This window comes from Littorina saxatilis, linkage group LG3, assembly GCF_037325665.1.
Source record: "Littorina saxatilis isolate snail1 linkage group LG3, US_GU_Lsax_2.0, whole genome shotgun sequence".
NCBI classification, from domain to species: Eukaryota; Metazoa; Mollusca; class Gastropoda; order Littorinimorpha; family Littorinidae; genus Littorina; species Littorina saxatilis.
This window is the reverse complement of record NC_090247.1, coordinates 73,594,522-73,620,468: the sequence shown is the minus strand read 5'-3', so window position 1 is coordinate 73,620,468 and position 25,947 is coordinate 73,594,522. Positions and strand designations below refer to the sequence as shown.

The following is a 25,947-nucleotide window of genomic DNA, read 5'->3' as shown; positions in this document are numbered from 1 at the left end:
TTAGTTTACTGTACAGCAGCATACGCTGAGATACCTCACCGTTAAAACCTATAGCTACCAGTGTCTCGATCATTACTCATCAGACAAGAGCTGTTTGAATATTTTGTGAACCCAAAATCTATAAAGTAAGCCTCGGTTTGCCAAATAAGATCGACGAATATAACGGCAACTTGTGTGCACTGTACTGAACTGTCGACTAATTTACTGCGACCGTTCACTGATAAGTTAAAAATTCTGCGAAACTTTCTTCAGCCATTACGGTAGTCAGAAAAGATAGCTCCATCATGTCGACCATGAGTCAAATCATAATCTCCACAAGTCCTCTTGTTGATCGGATTTCAAAGCCGCTGCTTTCAGCTGGTGACTTACAAGCTACCACCAGATAAAGAGCAGTTGAAAGAGGTTTTTATGATTTTATCTCCTGAAGCCAACACCAGAACCAAAGCACACACCAGACATATATCTCCGTGGCTTGTTTTTGTAAGTAATAAATCAAAAGTTCACGGTGTGTTTTGATATCTACATAGTCTTTCATGTTCCCCCTCTTGGCCTTTAAACGACTCCCCCTCACTTTACTCCTCGACACCCCCCCCCCCCCTCCCTTGCCCCATTTTGCCCAAACCCATTGACAACAGAATCCTCATCCATCAGATTCAATCAATCTTTGAGGACAGAACACAACGCCAGGTCAACATCCACTGCTGCCCTTCTTCTTGTTCAACGCACAAACACGTTCTTTAGTCTGACTTCAGCCTCTCACAAGTGACAGGTTGTTTAGTGCTTTATCTATGGCCCTAAATCGCTTACAAACCGACCCATTATCATTTCAGTCTTGCCTCAGTTATAACTTTAAAAAAAAGTACTGTATTTTAGGACACTTTAATGGTCTTTTTATTCTCAAATCAGGAGTAAATCTAGGTCAAAACTTTACAGCCCTGGCTGTCGTTTCCTTTCTTTTTGTTTCCCGTCCTTTATTTTCCCCGTTAGTTTTCTTTTCTTTTCTTTTTCTTTTAACAGTCTTCCTTGTACTATTGCAAGCCCTTCTTCTATTGACGAGCAACCCATGACTGCCTATAAAACAACAACACAACGCCTATTAACTCCTACGTCTCCTCTTTGTAGGCCAAGGTCAAACTCTTTCTATACTTATTAGGAAAGTTGCTTTGCCCCTCTAAGAAAATATCTAGCGACAAATCAATATGTCTAGGCCACTGCATTCTGCTGTCTCACTCTCTCTCTCTCTCTGCGGAAATGGGCGTTCGCTATTGACATTAAGACTATTTTCAACTTGTTTTGACAAGTAAACGCAACTAAGTTGTATAATAACCACTGACGTCATTTTCAAAACTGTTCATAGCAAAACAGGTATAGAATTGTCCAATTATAGGACTGGAAGGGGGAGGGGGGGGGCGATGGAGAGGATCACTTTGGAGTGCGGCAGAAGTGCTGTTTACCCCTTACACACGAAAGCATGGAAGTCTCAGTCATCAACTCAAGATCGGCTTGGGGTTCTGGACTTATCTTACATGCAGCGTTACATGAAAATGAAAAAGATACCAGAAATACAAAAATACTGCAAAAGTTATAAAACAAACAGAAACAAGATGGTCGCATGAACTCCTCTCTGACTCAAATTGTATGTGTTTTCGTTGCAAGATTTCAAAGCCAGCTGCTATTTCCCAAAGTCATACTTTTGTAATTTGTTGTCTCGCAACACTGCCCGTGAAGTCTCGTGCGTCAGTCCAAGTCAAGTGGTGAAATAGCACTTCATCAAGCAGCAAGTGAGCGGAGTTTCACCTGCGTGTAAGGTGTCAGGTTTTGACATTGCAGTGTAACGAAACGCAAGGCGGCCAGGCAGCAGCATACCTGACAGCCACTAAAGGCGCAATGATGTTCACGTCGAGCGTTCGGCCCATCTTGCAACAGGTGCTTGACACAATCACATTTTTTATTCCGCAAAATTATAGGGTGACATAAATACGTACAACAGAGTCACTTTGGGACTCCACGACATTTTGAAAGGGAACTGATGGATTGAAATTGAAGACTTTTTGTGAGGTTCTCGTGACGTGAACTTGTCACAGCACCAGCACACACCATGATTACAAAAAGCCAACTTTTGATTATGTGGAAATGTAAGTTTGTCAAAGTATTTAACACTTCTTTGGTTGTCTCTCAGCTAATGGCTTGAGATTGGTGTTCAGAACCAAATAAGTCTTAATACAAACTGACCACAACTAAAGATCTGTCACCACAAATTTACCGCAACTAAAACTGAGATACCTTCGCTAACAAGTGGTTATACTTGCTTCAAGTCATAAGTAAAGACTAAACTAAAACTGAGTTACAAGGCCAAAGAAAGGCACGTAACATTAAAATATCCTTTTTACATAACTTATCTTTTCTAGCAACATTGAATCTCTTCTTCTCTTCGCCACATGAACTATCGGTTCTATCTTTGTGGACTACTCCTCGGCCTTCAACACCATTATCCCCCAAAAACTGTATGACAAGCTCCTCCTCTTTGACCTTGCCCCTTCCCTCTGCCTGTGGCTCCTTGACTTCCTCCTTCAGCGCCCCCAGACAGTCAAGGTCAACGGCCTCCTCTCCAAGACGCTGGTCCTGAGCACCGGAGCACCCCAGGGGTGCGTCCTCTCACCGCTGCTCTACTGCCTCTTCACCAACGACTGCGTCGCCTCTCATGACTCAGTTCAGCTGGTGAAGTTCGCTGACGACACCACAGCCGAAGGTCACATCACCGGCGGTGATGAGACCGTGTACCGCCAGGAGGTCGACTGTCTGGTGTCGTGGTGCGACAACAACAATCTCCTGCTGAACGCCACCAAGACCAAGGAGATGGTGGTGGACTTTCGCAGGAAAAAAGGCCCTGTGGCTCCACTGATCATCAACGGCGATCCCATCGAGATGGTGGACTTTTTCAAGTTCTTGGGCACCACCATCTCCAACGACCTGTGCTGGGATGATAACGTTGACGCCATAGTCAAGCGAGCGCGGCAACGCCTCTACTTCTTGCGCCAGCTCAAGAAGTTCCGCCTCAGCCAGGTCATCCTGGTCCAGTTCTACAGGGCCGTGGTGGAGAGCATCTTGACATTCTCCATCACAGTGTGGTACGGCAACACCTCCCAGCTGCTCAAGAACAAGCTGGAGCGTGTGGTGCGCACTGCTAGCAGGATCGTCGGCTGTGAGCTGCCCTCCCTAGCATCCCTCTATGCCAAGCGCATGCTGTCCAGAGCCCAGAAAATTGTGGCTGACGAGTCCCACCCTGGCCATCCCCTCTTCGAGCGCCTGCCCTCAGGTCGTCGATTCCGATCCCTGGGGGCACGCACTCGACGTCTCCAGACCTCTTTCTTCCCCCAAGCTGTTTCCTCCCTTAACGCATCCCATCCCTCAGTTGGGCAGCCTCACAGTCGGTGATCCTGCTGGCGGTGAGCTCACCACATCCTGAGACTCAGTGTTAGGTAGTGGTGGTGGTGGTGGTGGGGAGGGGGGGGGGGGGGGGTTGAGTGGGACTTTGATGTGTGATTCCTGATTTCCAAATGTTCAACATTTTCTTTAGCTGCATTATTTTAGTTATTCATGAGTGGGTGGGTGGAGGGGATGGGCTAGTTCTAACTATGCATTAGATTATAAAATTGTATTCTGTGTAGACCCTTCCACCAGCATCTTAGACCACTCTTTGTACATTTTCTTTTAATAGATGATTGTCATTTGTTTTACCTCATGTCTGCCCTGCGTGTGATGGTGTGATCGTGACTGCTGTAGTGTGGGCGTGTGTGTGTTGGTGTGTATGTCAGTGTATGTGTGGGCGTGTGTGTGTGTGTGTGTCAGTGTGTGTGTGTGTGGGTGTGTGTGTGTGCGTGATTTTACCAACACTACGCGAAATTCCTTGTGCTTTAAATGTTTTTTAATGTCACTTGGCTCAATAAATACTGTATTCTGTATTCTGTAAAGTGACTGTGGTCATCCAACAACACAGGGCGACCCGTCACTTTGCATAACACAATGGCCAGCTGGGGCCGCAGCCGAGCTGAAGAATGCAGCAATTTGCCCTGACCCTCCAACCGGTCAGCAGAGGTCGAGAGAGCAAACGTTTTGTGTATGCCATTCAAGGCGAGCGGTCAACGAGTCCAAACATGGGCCTTGATGCACTTGCGGCCCCTTCCGCCACGGAGGTTGTTAATCAAGAAAAACACTCAGGCCGTCACAGAAACTGCAAACACTGGCATTGCACAAGGTTGATCGATGCTATGAATCTTCAAGGTGGCGAATTCGCTCTCTAGAAGCGTTTGGGGCCTGAATTCTGATAAAGTTGCAGGCTTTCTTGAACTGTAGACGTCTACTCGCTTTTAATTGCACCTCTGCTGGGATGTCGCTCTATTTCAATGCAATTTTTTTCTCTCCATTGAATGGGTGGGGACTTGTCTTGAATTGATGGTAAAGTTCAAATTAACAATGTCTGTGCCTCTTGCATTTGCGTTGACTACCACTGACGACGTGACACCCCCACCTTTTTTCCTCTCTTAAAATCTTCAACAATAAAATGCAATGCAGTATGCAGTATTCAGTATTTGAAAATTCATATAAACGCGTAATGTAATTATATATATAAATATATATTGGAACGAACAAAAGGAAACTTTTGATCTCGCCAAGCTCCCCGCTGAATATAGGTATACACCTCTTCAACAACTTGATGATACTGCAGGCGCAGCTAACAATTACCATAATCAAATGTAGGTGGGCCAATGCTTGAAACTTTCTTTTTGTGAGAATAAAACACACAGCAGCTACGACGAAATAAGAATTGGAGAAAGTAACAAAGAACAAAAGAACCCCACAAGCTAACGAGGCCTAGGATATACGACTCCTTATTCGAGTGCTAATAATTTGACCCTCCGGCGCCAGTGCTGACTTATCACGGGAGATAAGTGAAGAATACACAAAGGCATGTGAGTGAATTCTTTCCCCTCGTCTCTGTTGTCACTGAAACCGGAGGCCGGCCGTGAGTCATGGTGAGGGCAAAGGTTACACAACGATAATACACACACATACAGGCTGGCATTCAGACGGACAATATGCACATAAAACCTCTGAAGACATTACAGATTAAAAAAACTTGATCCAGATTTGAGGGCTCTGAATTACTTTCATAGACAGCAACAACAAAAATGGCACAAATCGGTTTTGCAGTTTTGTTCTTCTTCATTAATATGAACTACTATATTATAATGTATACGACTTCGTACGTACATCCTGCTATTTAGAATTTTGGACTGAAACTAGTGAGTTAGGACCACAAATTATCTACGTCATTGGAATACACTCGTAATATTTTCGTTGCAACTGATGTGAATAAAAGGACTTGACGGGTACGCTTGGAGTATTTGTTTTTAGTATTATTCCCCCCTCTGCTTCTTTACCTCTGTAAACTTGTAGGGGTAGTTATTTTTCGATAATGACCCAGCAACCAAACAAATAACGACCCAGCAACAGCCTGAATCCTCGATAGTGCAATGGGTTGAGAGGTTGTTCTGTTTCGGTACTACTTTTTGCGACTGAAAAGTTCCGAACGCTCTAATGTACGAAGTATACATCTCTGGAGCAAACAATACAAACATACCGCATTTAAATTAACAACTACAGGCCTGAACACATGAATCTCCATATAAAATCCATGAGTTCGGTTGTTTTCTGAATCTCATCTGCAGTGCTCAAGCCGTTCATCACAAGCAATTTCCCAAGGCAAGTAACTCATACTTTGTCCAGCGACAAGAGTAGTTCCCCTTCTTTTCACTCAGTTCCTTCGACAACAGACTGCAATCCGACGGTCAGTTTTCAACAATATTTCATTTAATAAACAGATCACACGCAACCAAATGCACACATCTCATCAATTTAAACAACATAAAGGGGTTTCATACACTATTTTCCCCAGAAAACTGAACTTCATACAGTTTTTAACGTTGGAACACGGGTGCAAAAGTTCGTCTGCTAGTCCCATTTGACGAAAAAACATTATCCTAAGCGATACCAAAACATATACAGAACACACAATATCTGCCTTTGCCGCCACAGGAGAATAACAGCATATCTGTGTACTTGATTTTAGCCCAAAATAGGAAAACTGACAAGAAGTGTTAACAGAATGGAATGATTTGCACGGAACTATACAACCGCGCATTAATCGATCGCCTGCGCAGGTTGACTGGTTGAGAGAATAGGATTCGATCAAACTTTCGCAAAAAAACTCCTCTTTTCTTTGAATAACTGAAGAAAGGAGGAATAAAGAGGTTACACACCTCGTCTCAGTGATTATAAAAAATAATGGTCTCAGTTCGCGGTCATGAAAAAGCTCGCTAAAGCTCGCATTTTTCATGATCCGCTAACTTCGACCATTATTTTTGATAATCACTGAGACTCGGCGTGTAACCTCTACATATTGCCCTGAGATAAGATAAACCACGCAAAAATAAATTCTTTGAAAATTGCTCGCTCTTTACGTAGGGCACCTAGGATGTTCCCGTTCGGTGAGTGTTTAAATGAAAGGGTGTTTGTACTGTGTGTAAAAGCCTGACAGTATCTGTGATGGTTTACGGGAGCTGTGAAACATCATCAGCTGCAGTACTGAGGAACCAGGCTGTTTGAACAAGACCAAGACAATCTGCCTGTCGATTTGTGATGCTGATAAAACAACAAACTTTTTCTCAGACCAGATCTTGGACTGGGTGTGAGATTGCACAGGACCGATGCAAAGTACACATCTCCGAGCACGTCCCCACAGTCTGAGCAAACAGCTAGACATGCATAAACTGCCTGATTTTTATCTACAGTCTGAACCTGTCGGCCCGGTATTAATCCCACGCGTCTCTGCTGCCAAATAAAGATCAGTGATGTTGCTTGTTTTCCCCCAGTCTCCCCAGACGCTCCTCAACTAAACCTAGCACCGTCTTTTCATTAGCTTTCTGCGCAAGAAACACAGTCGACATAAAAATAGTAGAGAGATTAAGAAGGGCTACCACATTCATATGGTTGGCATTTTCGTGGTTGCGCAAGACACTCGGCGGAGCAACACGCACGTAGATATTAGAAATAATCACAACGACACAAACGAAACTGTCAGACATGCAATTGACTTTTCATTCATTACATCCTACCATGTTGAAGAGTCATGGCACTCGATACTTAAAGTGTTCAAGCAGCAACAATCTCAGACACTGGCTCCGGTTGGGGTTGGGGACGGTGCTCTCAGAGACATTTCAGCAGCATTGAAGTATCAGTCGGTTCGCTGTAAGACCCACTATGTTAGTGTGTTTAAGACCTGACCAAGTGATAATTAATTTGTAAGTATTTATTCACGTGTCGCTGTCGCTGGAGACTGAAATCTGAGCAAGACATTCCAGCCGAAAGTCGCTCTTTTACATCAGTTCATGACAGTCACTCACTCTTTCCGTGCGAAAGGCGAATCTTTCACAAACCCACACTGAAGAAGACGTCCCAACTGAGTAAACAGATTTATCAGCCGCTCAACCCCACTCTTATCAGTGGCAGTGAGCAATAATAAATTACTCGTACGGGCTCGGTGCGCCTACGCACTGAGCTATCTGAAAGTACGTACTGGCGAGCAGACAAGACGCACAGAGAAACACGGGTCACTAACCATGCAACAAGTTGCAAACTGACTTTTGGATGCTTGAGACTTTGTCGAGAAGTTGATGTAGTATTTGTCAGTAAGTCACGTACTGCTAATAAGAAGATAAGGGCATCTTGACCTTGGACACAGAATTTCAAATGTTCGACCCTGTAACACGAGAAAATTACTCCCACGAGATTTTTACTCCGCAGTAAACATTTCGTACGAAAAAGTTACTCCCTTCACGAAAAAAGCACTCCCCCATTACACGAGAAAATTACTCCCCAAGACAGGTGAGTTCCGAGTAAACATTTCGTACAAAAATGTTACTCCCCGGACGAATAAATAACGAATAAATTACTTCACCCCAACACAAGCAATTTAACTTCCCATGCCAGGTGTACATTTTTACTCCCTTGCCCCCTGTTAGTCTTGGTGGTGGAAGGGGTGGAAGGAGGGTAGCACGACATTCGTGTGTGCGAGATCACTTATTGGCATTATCCCTTCGCCCGCATCCCATTTTTGCGTACGAAATTTTTACTGGAAGTAAAAAAAAATGGGGAGTAAAAATTTCGTGGAGGGAGTAATTTTTTCGTGCCTTGGGGAGTTCTTTTCTCGTACGAAAAGTGTACTCGGAGTAAGAATTTCGTACGAAATATTTACTCCGGAGTAAATATTTCGTGGAGTAAAAATTTCGTGTTACACCGGTATGACAGCCATGTGACACGCGCATACCAAATACACTTTCGCTGAATGTTGCCATCTTCGCTCGAAGCTTACACTCATCATAATTATGAGGAACAATCATCAAATAACTAATTTAGCGCATTGCCGACTTAATTTGTTATTTCTTGCGTAACATAAAGCCTGTGAACCTTCCAATTCTGAGTCTTGTGGGGGTAATGGAGCTAGCCAGTTCCAAGATCCTGAGCAAACTGCCAAGACTGAAAAACGTAAGATCGTGGCTCAAAGCAGTAAGGAAACGGGCCTATTGAAAACAAACAACTCAGCAATTTCACTACCAGTAGTGTAAGTAAGTATCTCGCCACCGTTCAATGCAAGTTATTATAGTAGGAAAAGGAACAGAAAGAAGCCCATTGTATCGGGAGATTTGTGTCATTGGACGTCAAAGTTATGCCTTTCCGAAATAGCCTGGGTCCGTAAACCGAAGTGGTACGATCACTTCTATCAGCAGTGAAAGCGACTTCCACTGGAGACCATTCAATGCAAGTATTATAATGTTATATTCAAATCGGAAAGGAAACCACAAAGAGCCCATTGTGTCCTGACGTGTGACATCGGGCGTATACTATGCATTTCCGGAAGAGCCGAGGTCCGCTTAAAGGTACACTTCCTGCGAAAAGAGTTCGGCGCACTGTCTCATATTTGGCCAGGCTTTTACACGGGAATAAAACCACCCTTCCACTTGGTCACATACCAAAACTCAACACCCTGACTGCTTGCCGCGGTGAGGTGAAATGTTTCAAGACTCAAGACTCAAAATGTTACTGTGCTTATAAAAACAAGGAAAATTGCCATGCAGTGTCAGTGTTTGATGAATTGATTTCTTAAAAAGCCACTTGTTGCATTTTCACGTTTAAATCATCCAAAACTCCCTACTGTGCACAGGCTGTTTATTGGTATGTGACCAAGCGCTGGGGTGGTCGTATCCCGTGTAACAGCCTGGCCAGATCTCTTAAACGGCGAACGGTACTGTTTTCACGAGAGAGAGAGAGAGAGAGAGAGAGAGAGAGAGAGAGAGAGAGAGAGAGAGAGAGAGAGAGAGAGAGAGAGAGAGAGAGAGAGAGAGAGAGAGAGAGAGACAGAGAGAGAGAGAGAGACAGAGAGAGAGAGACAGAGAGAGACAGAGAGAGACAGAGAGAATTAAAGTTTTACGTCCTCGCGGCAAAGCCATCAGGGGTATGTGCGACGGGGAAACAGTTTCCACGAATAGGAGTGGGCCTTTTAAAGTGAAGTGGGAGAACTGAGATATCACCTGTTCCGGCAAACAGGGATCGTAGCTGGGCTGGCCCGAACCCACTTGACAGACGACAGAGTCAGCCCAGTGCTGGGACACACCCTGATACAAGGCGCAGACGACACTGTCAGATAGCACTTTGGGAGCAACATTTGGCGGGAAACGAGGTCGTTTTGTTGTTATTCTCATGATCAGCAGATTTCGTTAAATCCTTCTACACCTTGGGAAACCTTATAGGTTTCTGCAGCGGCATGAAGGAGTCGAGTTAAGGGACTTTTGTCCGGGATAAGTTGCATTGATGGTACAGTTTTGTTTATCCGGGTAGTAAAGTCTCTAACCTCGACACTCGCAGACCAGCTATGGACAATTACATTCTGCTGAGTATACTGTTTTTCTTATGGGGCGCGGTAGGTAAATAAACTGGAGTGGGAGCTGTAACCGCTAGGGCAGGGAGAGGGGGGGGGGTTAGGGGGCAAGCAGACAACTGTTCGTGTCCCCTCTTTCTCTCTCTCCACACGTGAGCACACACACGCAACGCTTTCAAGATTATTCTTGCATTATACCCTAATCGCCTACTCAAAAGATCAAAGGCATTTAACTATGTACTGTAATTGTGTAAACGCCAACAACGCCTTACAAAACACTTATTGGAAATCGAAACGTGTGTGCACACACTCCAATTCTCGTTTAGCGCTGAAAGTCCAAGGACTTGAAACACCCTGCAAACAGTTGACGATGTAATCCAAGACTGTCTTTTGTACATCAAGGCTGACTATACATTCCTGGGCCATGTAAGGTCTGGATAAGGTGGCGAAGCAAGCTTACTGTACTTGAGAGTTCACTAATTGCTAGACAGTACTACACGCCGCAGACGTCCAACAATAACGCATAATGTAAGCGGGAAAAAGGTTGTGCCTCCCGAACAGCCAGATGTTTGCTTTGCATGTATGGCAAATCTAGAATACAGACATCGACGAAACAACAGTAACAAGCCATAAGTAACACACTTCTGTTAGCTAGCGTACTTTTCTTGTGTGTTGCACGACGTCATGTTACTGCCAGAAAACTACCATAACAACCATTGACAGCATACTTATGTTACTGGTCATGTGGCGTGTTCAGTGCACGACGTCATGTTACTGCCAGAAAACTACCATAACAACCATTGACAGCATACTTATGTTACTGGTCATGTGGCGTGTTCAGTGCACGACGTCATGTTACTGCCAGAAAACTACCATAACAACCATTGACAGCATACTTATGTTACTGGTCATGTGGCGTGTTCAGTGCACGACGTCATGTTACTGTCTTCATATGATTGTAATATGCTCAGTGTGTCTGAGGCTGGACACATAATACATAATGATTATGATCGTAACTGAGTAACCTTGATAAAGAGGGACTCCTTCTTTACAATTCACTTGACAAGAAGAGCTCTAAGACATTATTTACGATGGTCTTGTTCAGAAGTGCGAGCAAAACAGAATCCTTACTTGCCTAATGTTCTGTGTCAATTAGAAACGTTCCCATATAATGTGTGTGTGTGTGTGTGTGTGTGTGTGTGTGTGTGTGTGTGTGTGTGTCGGTGTGTTCCGGCAGTGCCCCGGCAAGTGCCAGTGAGGTGTGTGAGTCAGTGTGTGTGTGTGTGTGTGTGTGTGTGTGTGTGTGTGGGGGGGGGGTGGCGGCGGTCAGGTCTCGATCAGAAGAGCTTTGGAATGATAAACAAATAAGAAATTTGATAACAAGCGTGCCAGCTTACCGTATAACAGTAAATTACACCAAGATCAGCACAGAAAAATCCCATGTTAGTGAAAACGATGGCTCCTTTGACTTTACTTCGTATTCGCTACCCCGGCTTGTGTTCACAGTCAAAATCATTATTCGGGTCCAACTTTTATATATATATACATCTTATTGCACTGTGCTTAGTTTTCTGTTTTAATCTCTCATAACGTCACGAACGATTTTAATGTGACTTCTACAAGAACACGCGTGTAGGCTTAATTTGCAAGGTATAAATCCCAAATCATAAGATTACTTTTCAAACAAAGAATCGCATTCAATGCCCTTTCTTGACCCCGAAAACCAAACTTTCAATTAACTCTGCAAGCAACCTCGCAAATCTGAGCAATGTGTATATATATATCAGTTACCTGATCTTTAGTGCTGACAGGACCTTTTTGTGCTTTAATCCCACTCTATTAGAGCGACAGTGTAAACTTGCTTCGCACCAACAGGTTTGTGCGATCTGATCTCATTGGCGCATTCACTTCAGACCACACTACTGGCGGCGTGTTTCGCCATTTATGCCGTACGCGTTCATCTCGTGTTACGGTGGCATAACCCTTAACATTTTCACCACGTAATAGAAGAAAAAAATTGAGCTGAGTGGTTGAAAAAGGAAGGAAATTAATTGTGTAGATCGTCAGTTTTCCCACAAACACACACACACACATGCACACACACACACACACACACACACGCACAAACCACACCAACACGACATTTTGGGTCGCAAGCTTGTTTCTTGTTTGTTTCTTGGCCTTCTTGCGTTTCTTACTGTCCTCGGGTAGTCCTCGTTTTGGCTTCTAAAACCAAAATGGCGATGAACTAATTAAGCGCTATCTCAGCGGTTGTTACATGTTCTCTCGCAAGACTTTCATCGTAGCGTTGAAAGAGTTATTTTCTTGTCCTGCTTTGGCGCTCCGCATTCAAATAAAGCATCTCCTAAGCCAAAATGAATCGACCGTGAGTTACTATAGCCCAGTCTTTGGTTTAATAGTTCAAAGCAGAATGTCCAGCCACCCAGCCCGTAAAAGCCAGACATAAACGAATAAACTAGACGTGAGTAAAGAACAGTCCCCAGACAAGTCCTCCTTTGCGTGTGGCTGTAAAGCGAGCAACAAAATCTTCCACTTCCATGCGGTTTGATTCAGTAACCACCTTGTCACACCTGAACCCCTGGGCCGCGGAGGGCGAGGAAGAAAGTGGGACAGGTGAGCTTCAATAAAAATGTGATTTAGGGGCTTCCCAGAGGATTCAAACCAACTCGACAACACCTGATGGCATGCTCGTGTAAATCTCCTTTAGTCTCGCATCTTGTAAATTATCTCCCGTCTGTCGGTACATTCCGTCTGTCTCCGTCTTTGTGTCGGGGTGCCGGAAAATAGGTTGTGGTTTTATTTAGTAGTATTCTGAAACCGTATTTCTCAGTGCAGACTTCAGGTCGTCTTCCCTTGCTATTAAATGTCAAAACGCAATCAGTGTTGAGCTTCGTGAGAAACATACACTTGTGCAAATCTTCAAAACGGAATCGATGACCTAAAAATTGTCCATTTATAGTTCACTCGCCCCACGTTGAACGTGTTATCGATGTGCAAATCAGCAAAGGCGGAAAAATACACAGAAATCAGTTATCAAACCGCGGAAAAGCCCATTTCAGGATAATTTATTTGACCGAGATCATTGATTAGAATTGTAGACGACAATGTCTCGCCTGTCTAAATTTAAACTGAATGGTTTTGTATTACGGAAGTCCAAGTGTTTTCCTTAATCTGACAATAGTGTCACTGTGTGGTGACTTGTCCAAGTTTGTTTCCAGGCAGGCAGAGTTCGATGAATGAGTACACTGCGCCAAATTAATTGAGTACCCCCCCACCCCGAACTTCTCTCGTATACTGTATTCCTTTTCCCTTTTCACAACACAGTGCGACATGAGACCAAGATTCACCTGGGGAAAATACACCTTGAAATGATCAGCCAAAACGACTGCATGTTTTCGGCACCTATTCAGCAAAAGTTCGTGTCGGTGAAAAAAGAAAGTGCAATCCTGGGTACCCGTCGTGCGTTATGCCGGGTAACCGGCCCAGTGACCCTGGCCTGGGTTCAGTCATTAATTCTGGGCGGGTAGGCTGAGGCTATGGAAAGTGGTGACATGTTCTCGGCTGTTCCCCTGACCTCACCCCAGTCTCCGTAAAAGGAGGAGGGAAAAATGACGCAAGTCAATGTGCTACTCGGTTAACCGTTGGGGAAAGGGGTGGGGGTAATTTCTTGATTTGAAGTGAAAGGACGAGTCTTTGAAGGCAAAGTGTTGAGGTTGTTGAAGCCAACCTTTGAATACTGATATGATGCAGGCTCTATAACAAATAATGTCAAGGCGGCAATAAAGTACGACATTTCATGACCAATGACCACTAGAACCAAACAGAAAAGCACTGGAACCTACCAAAAGTAGAATGTAAATAAGACCATCCTAGTGCGCTTAGCAATATAATCAGAGACAGCAGAGAAATTCTCGAAAGTCTATGGTCGCACTTTCACTACTCTAAGAAAGCGATGGAGGGTGAATCACCGCTCGTCCCTATTCTCTGAACCCTCCCGTTGTTTCATCGCCGTCCTTATCTCTGAGAGGACCTCACCTGGGTCCGACATCTGAAGCCAGCAGCCAGCCCTCCACACAAAACCCGCTTCTGTTCCCGCTCCGACCGTCCTGATAAATCCTCGATAACGCTCGTCCACATTCCGAGATTTGTGGAGGGAATGCTATCTGTAAACTCTACTCCTTCGTAGTAGTAAACTCACTGGATGCTATTCACGTGTCAATCTACCCTGTTCTGTGTCGTAGACAAGCTGAAGCAGGCTGTGTTAACTTGATATCTTTCCCTCAGTCTTGGCCCATCTTTCAGCCATCGTCAAGATTAGGCGTGGCAAGCTAGGTCGGTGCAGTGATAACTTGTGATCGTGAGTGCACGTGATACGGGGCGGGAACTTGTCACTTGACATACTTGAACTCTGACGTGTACCACATAGAGATTTAGTCTATATCTCTGCCGGGTGCGCGTACAAGAGGGAAAGTTTGCTCACTACACTTTAGCCCTAGGTCACAACTAGGTCAGACCGGGGCTGGAACCTTTCAACTCAGGTAGCAGTAGAATATATATTTGTTTCAACTCACTGTGATATCGAAGGCGTTTTAGACTGACGATCAACATTCCGATGACATTTTAATTGTTACTCTTGCCTTGGGCCACAACTTTGTGTGCAGACTCTCTTCGGTGTCCGAACCTCCCCCCGTGTACACTACATTGGGTGTGCACGTTAAAGATCCCACGATTGACAAAAGGGTCTTTCCTGGCAAAATTGCTAAGGCACAGTTAATAATTGTCTACCTATACCCGTGTGACTTGGAATAATAGGCCGTGAAAGGTAAATATGCGCCGAAATGGCTGCAATCTACTGGCCGTATAAAATTTCATCTCACACGGCATCACTGCAGAGCGCCTAGAACTGTACCCACGGAATATGCGCGATATAAGACTCATTGATTGATTGATTGATTGATTGTATGTAACTATATCGGAGTTGTTGCACAATCTTAAAAATCCAAAGAAAATCCGTCGAATCTGGCGCTCGATTTGAACTGTCGATGTGGCGTCAGATAACATTCTTTAGCGTTTATGATTTCATAAGGAACGCCGTGAGGTTCGGGAGAGGGGAGGGGTTTTGCACTGCCATCCCGGGCTGTGGGAAGGGGTTTTGCACTGCCATCCCGGGCTGTGGGAAAGGTCGGAGCGACAGCCAGAGTCGTGCTGAGATATAGAACTTGATACATTCAGCATCGGTTTTATTTTATTTTAACGGGGTGTCACTCAGGACGCTTTTAATTGATGCAATGTTTCTGTTGAGAAAGAACGAACAGGAAAACACCCACCACAACAAACAGGAAGGCTTAACTTCACAGTCAGAGCGCAAAGACACAGAACGACCTTGGCTTTATGCTAATGGGTATATTGAATATGAATGTACGTCATGCTTTGCTGCGTTCTCACTCTCTTGAATATATATCACGAGGTTTCCCAGTCGCGGTTATTCACACTGGGGTGTGACCTGCCGTTCATTAACCTTCTCTAGTCAACCTTGCAGTACGCTGACCTGGGAGTTGTGACTCTGTAAGAAAAAGCTGTTGGGAACAGAAGTAAGCTGCGAGGAGTCAGTTTCAGCGTCTAGAGCCAGAAGAGCTTTGCAACTTTGCTGCTGAAATTGTAAGAAAAATTTTAACAGATTTCAGTGAAAGCTTCTGCGCGCGCCTGTCACAAACGCGACGGAAACAGCAGCAACCGATACATTCATAAAAATATACCTTCATTAGTTCATACAAACGCTTGCAATCCGGAAGCTGAAGTAAATTGTTTAGTCTAGCTTGCTTAGTTACTGGATGTGGGAGGTTCAGTCGCACTTGTTCACTGCTGAATTGAAGGCAGATGATCTTGGTGCAAGATGGCCTCAATCTCCATCGTGTTTCTGTCTTCGCAGTAAAACTGTCACAGCTTTATTTCACGTATAACATGCACCTCGCTGCACAGATAAAATCTTTTATTCTAACAAGAAGTGAAGCCCCCCTCAGCAAGTTGCACAGCACTTCCCCTCTCATCCCACTTCCGCCATGGCTAAGGCCCCCCCCCCCCCAAAATAGGTCTGTTTACGGTAACATAGGGTGAAAAAATAGGGTCGGTAGGTCGGCTTTTTTTTTTCAAAATTTTTTTTTCTCCCCTCTCTATGATGTTTCACAGTTCATTTCTTCTCATCAATCCCTGTTTTTGCCTGTTGAAAAACGTTAATGATACTAAAACTCGCTGGATAGGTACTGATAATTTTTACCCCATCCTTTTCATGACAACATTTATCAAGCTTTACAGCTAGCGGGTGGCGAACACCACTGCGTGCATCCATTTTGAAAGGAAGTAACACGAGTGACGACCCTTTACTCCTAACAGTACTTTGAGCTTACCTCCCTTCTGTCGTCTGCTGTTTGAGCGCAAACAGCTCTATTTTGGATGCGGGTTTTTTTCATTTTTTTTTCAGACGATCCAAAAAAAAGATTAGGGTCGGGCCTAAAAACTAGGGTTGGTCGGGTTACCGTAAACAGACATATTTTTTTGTATGGCCTAACTCGATTGCAGTTTTCTGTCATACATGTTATGGACCTCATTGTCCTCTCTAACCCTACCTGCTGTGACCGATGGTACAGCAAAAGTCCCCCCCCCTCACCCCACTTCCATGGAATGCAGTTTTCTGCCATGCATGTTATGGACCTTGTCCTCTCTAACCTTACCCACGGTGACTGACGGTACAGCGACAGTGTATGTTCTTGTAACAGTGTGTGGGACAAGGGTTGCACATTGTCCCAGCCCTCTTAGCAAACAAGAGTTTCCACTGTACATGCAGGTTGTACGTGACAAGTATAAAAGGCGCACTCCCCCAAAATACTCCACTCCTCACCATCTCACCCCCCCCCCCTTCCCCGCCGCTATCCCCCCCTCTCTCCCCGCCCCGCCACATCCCCTTTTCCTACAACCACGAATTTCTCCCCTCCCAATAAAGCTAAGTTTTATGTGAAACTCGTCTGACTCTCCGACATCAGGGAATATTAGCTGCGTCACAAATGCAGCCCGTTAGGTCACAAGCGACTGCCACATATGATGTCGGTATTTTGGCAGGGAAAGGAAGAAAGTGTTGGTTTCACTAAACAGCCATCCGTTTTGTTTGTTTGTTTGTTTGTTTGTTTGCTTAACGCCCAGCCGACCACAAAGGGCCATATCAGGGCGGTGCTGCTTTGACATATAACGTGCGCCACACACAAGACAGAAGTCGCAGCACAGGCTTCATGTCTCTCCCAGTCACATTATTCTGACACCGGACAAACCAGTCCTAGCACTAACCCCATAATGCCAGACGCCAGGCGGAGCAGCCACTAGATTGCCAATTTTAAAGTCTTAGGTATGACCCGGCCGGGGTTCGAACCCACGACCTCCCGATCACGGGGCGGACGCCTTACCACTAGGCCAACCGTGCCGGTCATCCGTTTTGTATCAACATCTTTTCCAACACACGTTTTCGAGTTTCAAATGCCGACGGTTCCAGCTTTCCCTATACACGTAGAATCATCCCCCTATTCCCATTATGATTATAACCCCCCCCCCCCTGTACATAACACCCTCCCCCTTTCTCTTCCAGCCCAGGCTGACAGATTTAACAGGAATCAAACACAGCCATCCAATTAAACATGATAAAATTAAATTAAATCTCAACAAATTTCTTACCAAGAATAAAACCACTGAATCGAAAACAGAGGTTATCAGGTTTAACAATATCGACACACTGCAGAGATATGAGAACCCTAAACACGCCCAAAACAGAGGTTATCAGGTTTAACAATATCGACACACTGCAGAGATATGAGAACCCTAAACACGCCCAACACTTCCCAAACAGTTGAGTCGAGTCAGTTTGTCTATTCCCTTGAACTATGTGTCCGCTGGCACTGACTGCAGTCGTTATGTACACGTGTTGACGTTGCCCGACTGTCACCTGGCCAGCAGCCAGGTATGTAATTAGCCACAAGGTGAGAAATTGCCAATCTCTATGGAGATGACACACCTGCTGTGGCAAGGTCATGGAAGCCTAATTGGAACCCTGCTGGCTCACGGGTGAGTGGTCTCAATCAAAAGGTACGGATGGTACGACCCGGAACACGATCGAAGTGTTGCTTCCTGTACTTATTCTTCTTCTTCTTCGTTCATGGGCTTAGATTCCCACGTTCACTCATGTTTTTAGCACGAGTGGATTTTTACGTGTATGACCGTTTTTACCCCGCCATTCAGGCAGCATACGCCGATTTCGGGGGAGGCATCTGGGTATTTTCGTCGCGATATAACCTTCGTGGTTGAAAACGACGTTAAACACCAAATAAAGAAAGAAATCTGGGTATTTTCGTGTTTCTATAACCCACCGAACTCTGACATGGATTAGGCCAAAAATAAAAATATGTCTGTTTTCGGTAACATCGCCGAAAAAAAATAGGGTCGGTCGGTCGGTTTTTTTAATATTTAAATTTTTTTTTATTAACCTTTTTCTTACGTTTTGTTAACGTCTTTTTACTTTCTTTTTTTAAACGCTTCCTTAGTTAACTTACAATTATTTAGCACATGTTTCTGACCTAGATATATTGAAACTACATAAAGTATACTTGACTTCATATTTGTTTTTACGAGGTCGCTGACCGTCAAGCCCCACTCCAAAACAAACTCATCGGATGTTGCTTTCCCCTGGCCCTTCGCTTGAGCAGAGTATCTGTATCTGTATCTGTATCTGTGGGTTACGTCGCTAGCATCCAGATTGCTGGCTTTGGCGCGACGGGTGGGTGTGCGCAGCGACGTCGTTTATCGGCGGCTGGTAGTCAGCGCCGCCTTGAATGCCTCAGTAGAGGCTGAGTGGACAACTGTGTTGTCCAGGTGATTCCACTCTATCTTTGGGGTTAAGCGGGCCGTCAATGTCAAAAAAGATAGCAGCTACGGTGAGATTGGCAGAACATGTTGCTATGACTTTCTTGTCAGGCGTGTGCTCGCATTTTTCTAGAACAACTGCCAGAGGAAATCTTGCCACAGACCCTTCAGAGGGATTCCCGGCGTCATTGGCCGCCAGGTTTTTTTCGCGTGACGACGGAAACGGGAGGTAAGTCTCTTCGATTGTGAAGTCTCATCGACAAATTACCTCCCTTTGAGGGGGGGGGGGGGGGGGGGGTGCGAAAAGCGAAAAGCGAAAAAAACCTTTAGCCGGTCGGCGCCGGTCGGGTTACCGGAAACAGACATATTTTTCTTGTTGGCCTTACAGGATCTTTTCCGTGCGCACTTGGTCTTGTGCTTGCGTGTACACACGAAGGGGGTTAAGTCACTAGCATAAGTTGACCTGGGAGATCGGACAAATCTCCACTCTTTACCCACCAGGCGGCAGCGACCGGGATTCGAACTCACGACCTCCCGATTAGGAGGCCGATGTCTTACCACCACGCCACTGCGCCCGTCTGCTTCCTGTACTGATGCACACCGATTTCTTTTTCTCTCCTTGACTTTTTGTGTGACGTTGATCGAGAGCCAAAGTCGTTGTTTCATGTAGGAAATACACTGATGGCTTCCACAATTTTTTAGTAATGCTTGTCCGACATCATATTTGTGTTATTTTACTACTACGTAGGGCGCGTAATATAAGCGTTCGTGTCCCTATTGTTTATCGTTGTATTATTGTATCATATTTGATTTAATAAAACATTGTTAAAACCAAACTGATGGCTTCAAGAGAAAAAACGTTCGTGTACACCAGAATTCTTACGCAACCTGAGCCGTGGATTGTCATGCAGCTAACGTTTGAGTCTCTAAATTTAAATCAGATTGACACAACTTTACTGGGCAAATTCTGATGTTTTAGATTATCTCCCTATTTTGCACTGCTACGTGTGGTTTGTCTGTAACAGGTTGCAGTGCTGTGACCCAGATTCTGCACTTTGCCCGTATGAATCATGTGTGCTGCTGCTGCACTAAGTCAGTAATTTCACACGGAGCCGACAGGCAAAAGCCACAACGCCCATACTTGTTTTGCGACAACGGCCTTTCTCCGCATGCAAAATCATTGACACAGCACAAAGTGCGTTTGAAAGTTGACTGACGAGGGTAAAAGATCTGACACAAAAACTTGAAGACTTCAAAGAGGGTCCAGTCCGCCAATGTACGTGACAATCACTGAAAGTTGTCTTTTCCCCCATCCCTCACGCACACACCCCCCAACTAGCTGACTAACCGTTTTGGAAACGTGCCCTGAACATTCACGTACAGTAAAACATGTTTACGACTGATATGAAGTTCAGCATAATCTTACAATTTTAAAGGAGTGACATGAAGGCCAGGGAAAAAGTATTCAGGATCTTGAAAATGTTGAAGCATAAAACTACACTCATTGCGGGGGGCTTGTAAGGCAAGCATCGACATTAAAAATAAATTATACAGGGGAAAAAGTGAACACAAAAGAATTAAATTGACTTACAAATTAAAAGCACTGAGAAGAACAAATTGCCACTACATAGTCGCTTCTACTCGAGCATTCAAGAATGTTCCCGGAAACTGAGTATGACCAGTCAAAAAGGGCTCGAAGAAGAACCCCTCGTCAAAAACGCTCAGAATCCATGAAATTCTGGGTACAAACACCCCACTTCAACAAAAGAACTAGAGAAAACATGTGCACAAGAAGAACGTAAACGGATACACCAACAAAACTGGTGAGGACTTGACCGAATACGCGAAGAATGTTGCCGCCTCGGGCGGATTCTCAAGCATATTTTTTTTTGTATTACGCCAGCCAGTGATTTTCTGTCCTCGTGTTTGAGAGACTTGCGTTCCACACCCAGAAGTGAGGGCTACAGTGACATTCATCTGTTGTCGGACTGTAGCAGGAGCAGATTGTGCGATAAGTGTATATTGTGTTGTTGTATTTGTCAGACTTGATTGTACCAAGTCCCTACACATGTTGTAATGCGCTTAGAGCCAAATATTTTTGTTTTTTGTTTTTTGTAAGGGATAGGCGCAATATAAATACACTTTATTATTATTATTATTATTATTATTATTATTATTATTATTATTATTATTATTAAGGAATGTACAGTGGAACCCCCCTATTGAGACTTTCTCCTTCCAGTTGAAGACCCTCCTTTCTCAGATGTTCTGTTCACAGCCTCTGTAAATTGACCTCCATGTTAAGATTCCCTCCCTTTAAAGACCCTCCTTTCTCAGATGTTCTGTTCATAGCCTCTGTAAATTGACCTCCATGTTAAGATTCCCTCCTTTTTAAGACCTGATATGTGAAGGTCGTAAAAGGGAGGTTTCACTGTACTTCAATAGCATGAGAGCCCTTGCACTGACTGACGGGGCAAATCCCATTAGTTGTGACCACAGAGATATAGAATCTTTCTTTCTTTCTTTATTTGGTGTTTAACGTCGTTTTCAACCACGAAGGTTATATCGCGACGGAGATATAGAATATTATCTCTGTGGTTGTGACCGGTATAGCTCACTGCTGCCCGGTGGCCACGAGAGGTGATTGAACCCATTGGTGAAAATAAATCTGATCGTAGGGTATCAGGGTTTTAATGGAAAGGATTGATCATGAAAGGCGGGGAGGGATTTTGATAATCATTGTATTTTGCTCGTGTTTGTTGGTGGTTATGGTGGCTGAGGTGTATAGAAACACGTGTGTGTATGTGCGTGTGTATGCGTGCGTGTTTATGTAAGTGAACGTGCGCATGTCTGTGCTCTTGTGTGTTCGCATGACTGTGTGTGTGTTTTCATGCGTTAGTGTGTGTGTGTGTGTGCAGGGCCGGACCCAGGGGGGGGGGGTTCCAGGGGTTCCGGAACCCCACCCCTGGAAAAAGCATGTACCTTGCTTTGAGTGGTTTTTTTATATTTTTTTTAAATAAATTTTGTGTGTCTATAACAAATTTTATTCAATGTGAAATCCGATGAGAAAAAGGTACCCCCCCCCCCCCCCCCACAATGCTGCTCTTAACCCTCAAAACAAGGCCCAGAATGCACCAGATTGCACAGATTTTAACCGTTTTTCAAAAATTTTCCGGGGGAGCATGCCCCCGGACTCCCCTAGTTCGCGCGCCTGCTTTGCAGGCGCGCGCTTGTGGCTTCGCCACTTCGCTGATTTTCCCCCCCAAAAAAGGAGGAACCCCCCCCCCCCTTACAACTCATTTGGTCCGGCCCTGGTGTGTGTGTGTGTGTGTGTGTTCATGCGTACGTTTGCTGAGTCATGTATGTGTGAGTGCATGCATTCTATGTTTCTTTATTTAAAAAAAAACACCTTACCCCGTAACGTTTAATATCTGGACAAACCTGCCATGCCGTTACAACTTCCATAACCACAGACGAGTTTAAATGACCTAGTCAGAGCACCAGGCTTGCCAAATAAAAAGTAACTCTTTCACTATCTCTTTTGTTCCCCTCGCACATTCCTCCCGAGTGAGTCATCTAGAAATTGAGAAAAAAAGATCACCTGCGGTCACAAAAGTTTTAAATACAGATCAGCGCGACACACTCATAAAACTCCCTCGCTGCATTCTCACCATTACGTACTCCATAGATCTATGTTTGGCTTCAGGTGCGGCCCACTCACTGTGTTTACGCCATTCAGTGAATTCTTGTACTGTGAACTCAAAACTAAATAACTGGGGAATGAAATAAACATAAATAATTATACTGTTTAACTGGCTGCTCTTATATCGATCCTGCACTTGACACGGGTGAACTACTGTCCAATATCTGTGTAACGATGCTGGCAGAGCTTACATTATGAATGGTAAAAATAAGAGTGAAGTGGCAGGCGACTCTTATAATCTCTAGTACCTCTCTTTTCAGACAGATGAAGTTACAGACACATATGATCTATTCACCGTCACATATACTGACACGCAGACAGACACAATCACATACACACACACACACTAACACAACACGCAGACAGACACAGTCACAGAGATACAGACACACTGACACGCGCGCGCGCGCGAAAATCATAAGGTTGATTCATTGAACTGATAAAGGCAGTCGGTACAGAGTCAGTGTAACACGCCCCTCACAGACTGAGACGGACACTGAATCGGACACACACACACACACACACACACACACACACACACACACACACACACACACACACACTCACGAATAAAAACAAAAAACAAAACCCAAACACCACCAACAACAACCTCGTGCGGACAGACACAGACACACAGACAGACAGACTCAAAACACACACAAGCGAAGCTCCACGACTGAGTGACACACTGTCACCAACAGTTTCAGTGACCCAGTCGCGTGCCACGGCACAGACAACGTTATATCGTCAACTTCTTAGTGATGCTGGTATGCAGGATTTGTGTCGATCAATAATCAATTCAGTTGAGGTACACACGTCTTGGATTGGCTGATCATTCAATGCGGCACAGTTATTGCTAATTCTGCCCACGTCAGCTGTTTACCTGGACAACGCGGCTCATCATAAAACCATAATTCACGAGTGTCTCATCTCGTGAACGTTCCGCGTGCCTAACTTGCAATATTCTTGTCCTCTCCACGATTTTATCTCCAATGAACAGCGAACGGACGCCACTCGAGATACTTCCTTCCGATAATTTTGACACAAGCGCGATGCAAGCGAAACGATCGTCTGCTACGCTGTACTCGCCGGCCGGCTCAGTCATGAAAGATCGTCTGCTTCTGAAGCTGAAAACTAGGAAATGTGTGCGCTTCCCATCACTAAAAAGTTGACAGTGTTTGTCGTCTGCTTCCGACAAACTAAAAAAACAAAAAATTTCGTGACTTACCTTTTGTTGAACATCGCGGGCTATTCCGCTCTTGGTTGCTCTGTTTTCACTCATTCTGAATTGATTTTTATGCCACGCAAACGCTCACAATACAACAACTTGTTCGTCGGATGATAGCTTCTCTGACTCTGCACCGAAAGCAAGTGGTTGACGCGGTTGATATAAAACGCTGGCTCGGAGACCGGACGCGAGTGATTCACTGGTGTGACGTCACTGTGCGACGCTAACCATTGGCTGGCCGACTGGGTGTAAGGCACGGATTTTGAGGCCCCGTCGAGGGGAATTTTTGCGAGTCATCGAGAGTACCAGTGATGCAGGCGTCTTGGCATATTAGTGTTCTCGTCCTCTGCTTTTAAGTATGAGACAAACTCAGTTCTCACACGTAATCTTGGCACACTCACAGAGACAGACTGACAGACAGACAGATCATCATACACTGCACTGTGACACACCGTCCACTCAGCGAGTCAACCCGGGTGTCAGTGACACACACACACACACACACACCGCACGGCACACTGACACACACACACACACGCGCACACACACACCGCACATACACACACACACCCACTGTGACAAACACTCCGTGACTGCAAATTCCGACCAACGCCTGAAGTCAGTTTTTCCTGCGAGCCGCCCACCACTAATGATTTTTTTAATCAGTTTTATTTTCTTCGTTTTCATTTCTTTACTTATCCCATTGTTTGGAAATTCGGGTCGCTTCCTTCTAATAGAAAGCTCACAGCAACACGCATCAAGAGTCGCACTACCCAGGTGATCAGTCGATCAGACTGCGTTTTGGGGTTTAATGACCGAGGTCTTTAGCCGTCCACAGCGGTGACACGGAGATAGGACATAGGAACCTTCTCTTTTAGCCTGCATATAAGGTAAACGGCTGGCTCGTGCCACAGTCCATCCCATCCTGGATTCTAACCGGCAAGCCTGTGACCCGATGATCACAAGTCCAGCAGCTCAGTCTCTGAACTGATCAAGCAACAACGCCCTCTGCTCCCCCCCCCCTTGCCCCCCCCCCCCTTGCCCCCCCCCCCCCTCCGGGTCAACTAAACCACTGTGCCACCCCAGTTAAACACCTGCTACATTGTCAAGTTTCAACTATGCATACCACACACACACTCAGACAAGATGCTGAAAAGCGTCTCATGAATGAAGGTCTTCAGTCAGTGAATGCTGCTTTTGTGGCCACATTTTGGGAAAGAGAAAGCTTGAAAGTTTGATTTGAGTCACCTTGTGGCATTTACTCCCCGTTGCAGCAGCACTCGTTGGGGGTTGAGTTTGGTCCGTACTTTGCAACAGAAACGGTTTTGAGATGACTGGTGACAGGAATAACTCTTCGCCGCGTCACCGGAACATCTTGGTGTTCTCATTTTACTCTTGCTTCCAGAAGAGTCGGTACAGGGCAGTGTGTTGCATCATCAAGCAGCAGAAACTACAAAATAACTGATTTTCTTTTTTAGAATTGTCAGAACTCTGTAAGTGTTCGAGACAGCCTTTTGTTGAACTAATGAAGAGAACGTACAAAATCGTTGAAAATCACCTCAAACGTAATATATACCGAGCAACAAAAGAAACGCGAAAACAATCGTCTTTGTTTGATTGACATAATAATATAGAGTTAGAATTATTAAACCACAAAAGTTTGATGAAGGCATGTTTGACCTTGCTCTTGTGTGATTATTTTGATGCTGTGACTGTTTCAACACACGGGACAATTAAGCAGGTTTAACGTTAAACACATAATGCGCGCTCGCAGCACGTGCAAGTGGAGCAGGAGAAATCTGATGTGTGAGATGTATGCACTCATCCATTAGCAACCAAAAGAGACCATGGCACGCTTGCTGCCAGTCTCACTTTTGAAACAGCCAGGATGCCAAGATTGACACCACCAAAATGCCAGGTCGATTTAAAGCTGGGGATGATCCAGAACTGAGCGCTGGCATGTGCTTTAAACGTGCACATGTCAACAGTCTATCACCTTCAGCAATGTTTTGTTCACATTAGAAGCACTGCAGTTATGCAACGCGGTGGATTATTCGCATTACCTCAATAAGAAAAGATAGCAATTTCCTGCCACAACGTCTT

General features: G+C 44.8%; 1 protein-coding gene across 1 annotated transcript in view; it reads right to left on the bottom strand.

Annotated features, from left to right (window-relative positions):
* Window positions 1-24,007, bottom strand: part of LOC138963228 (myophilin-like) — a 61,597-nt gene extending 37,590 nt beyond the window's left edge. The window contains exon 1 of the mRNA XM_070335285.1: window positions 23,845-24,007. Coding sequence (XP_070191386.1) covers window positions 23,845-23,898 — 54 coding nt within the window. The 5' untranslated portion in view covers window positions 23,899-24,007. The remainder of the gene's footprint in view (window positions 1-23,844) is intronic.
* Window positions 24,008-25,947: the final 1,940 nt, after the last annotated feature.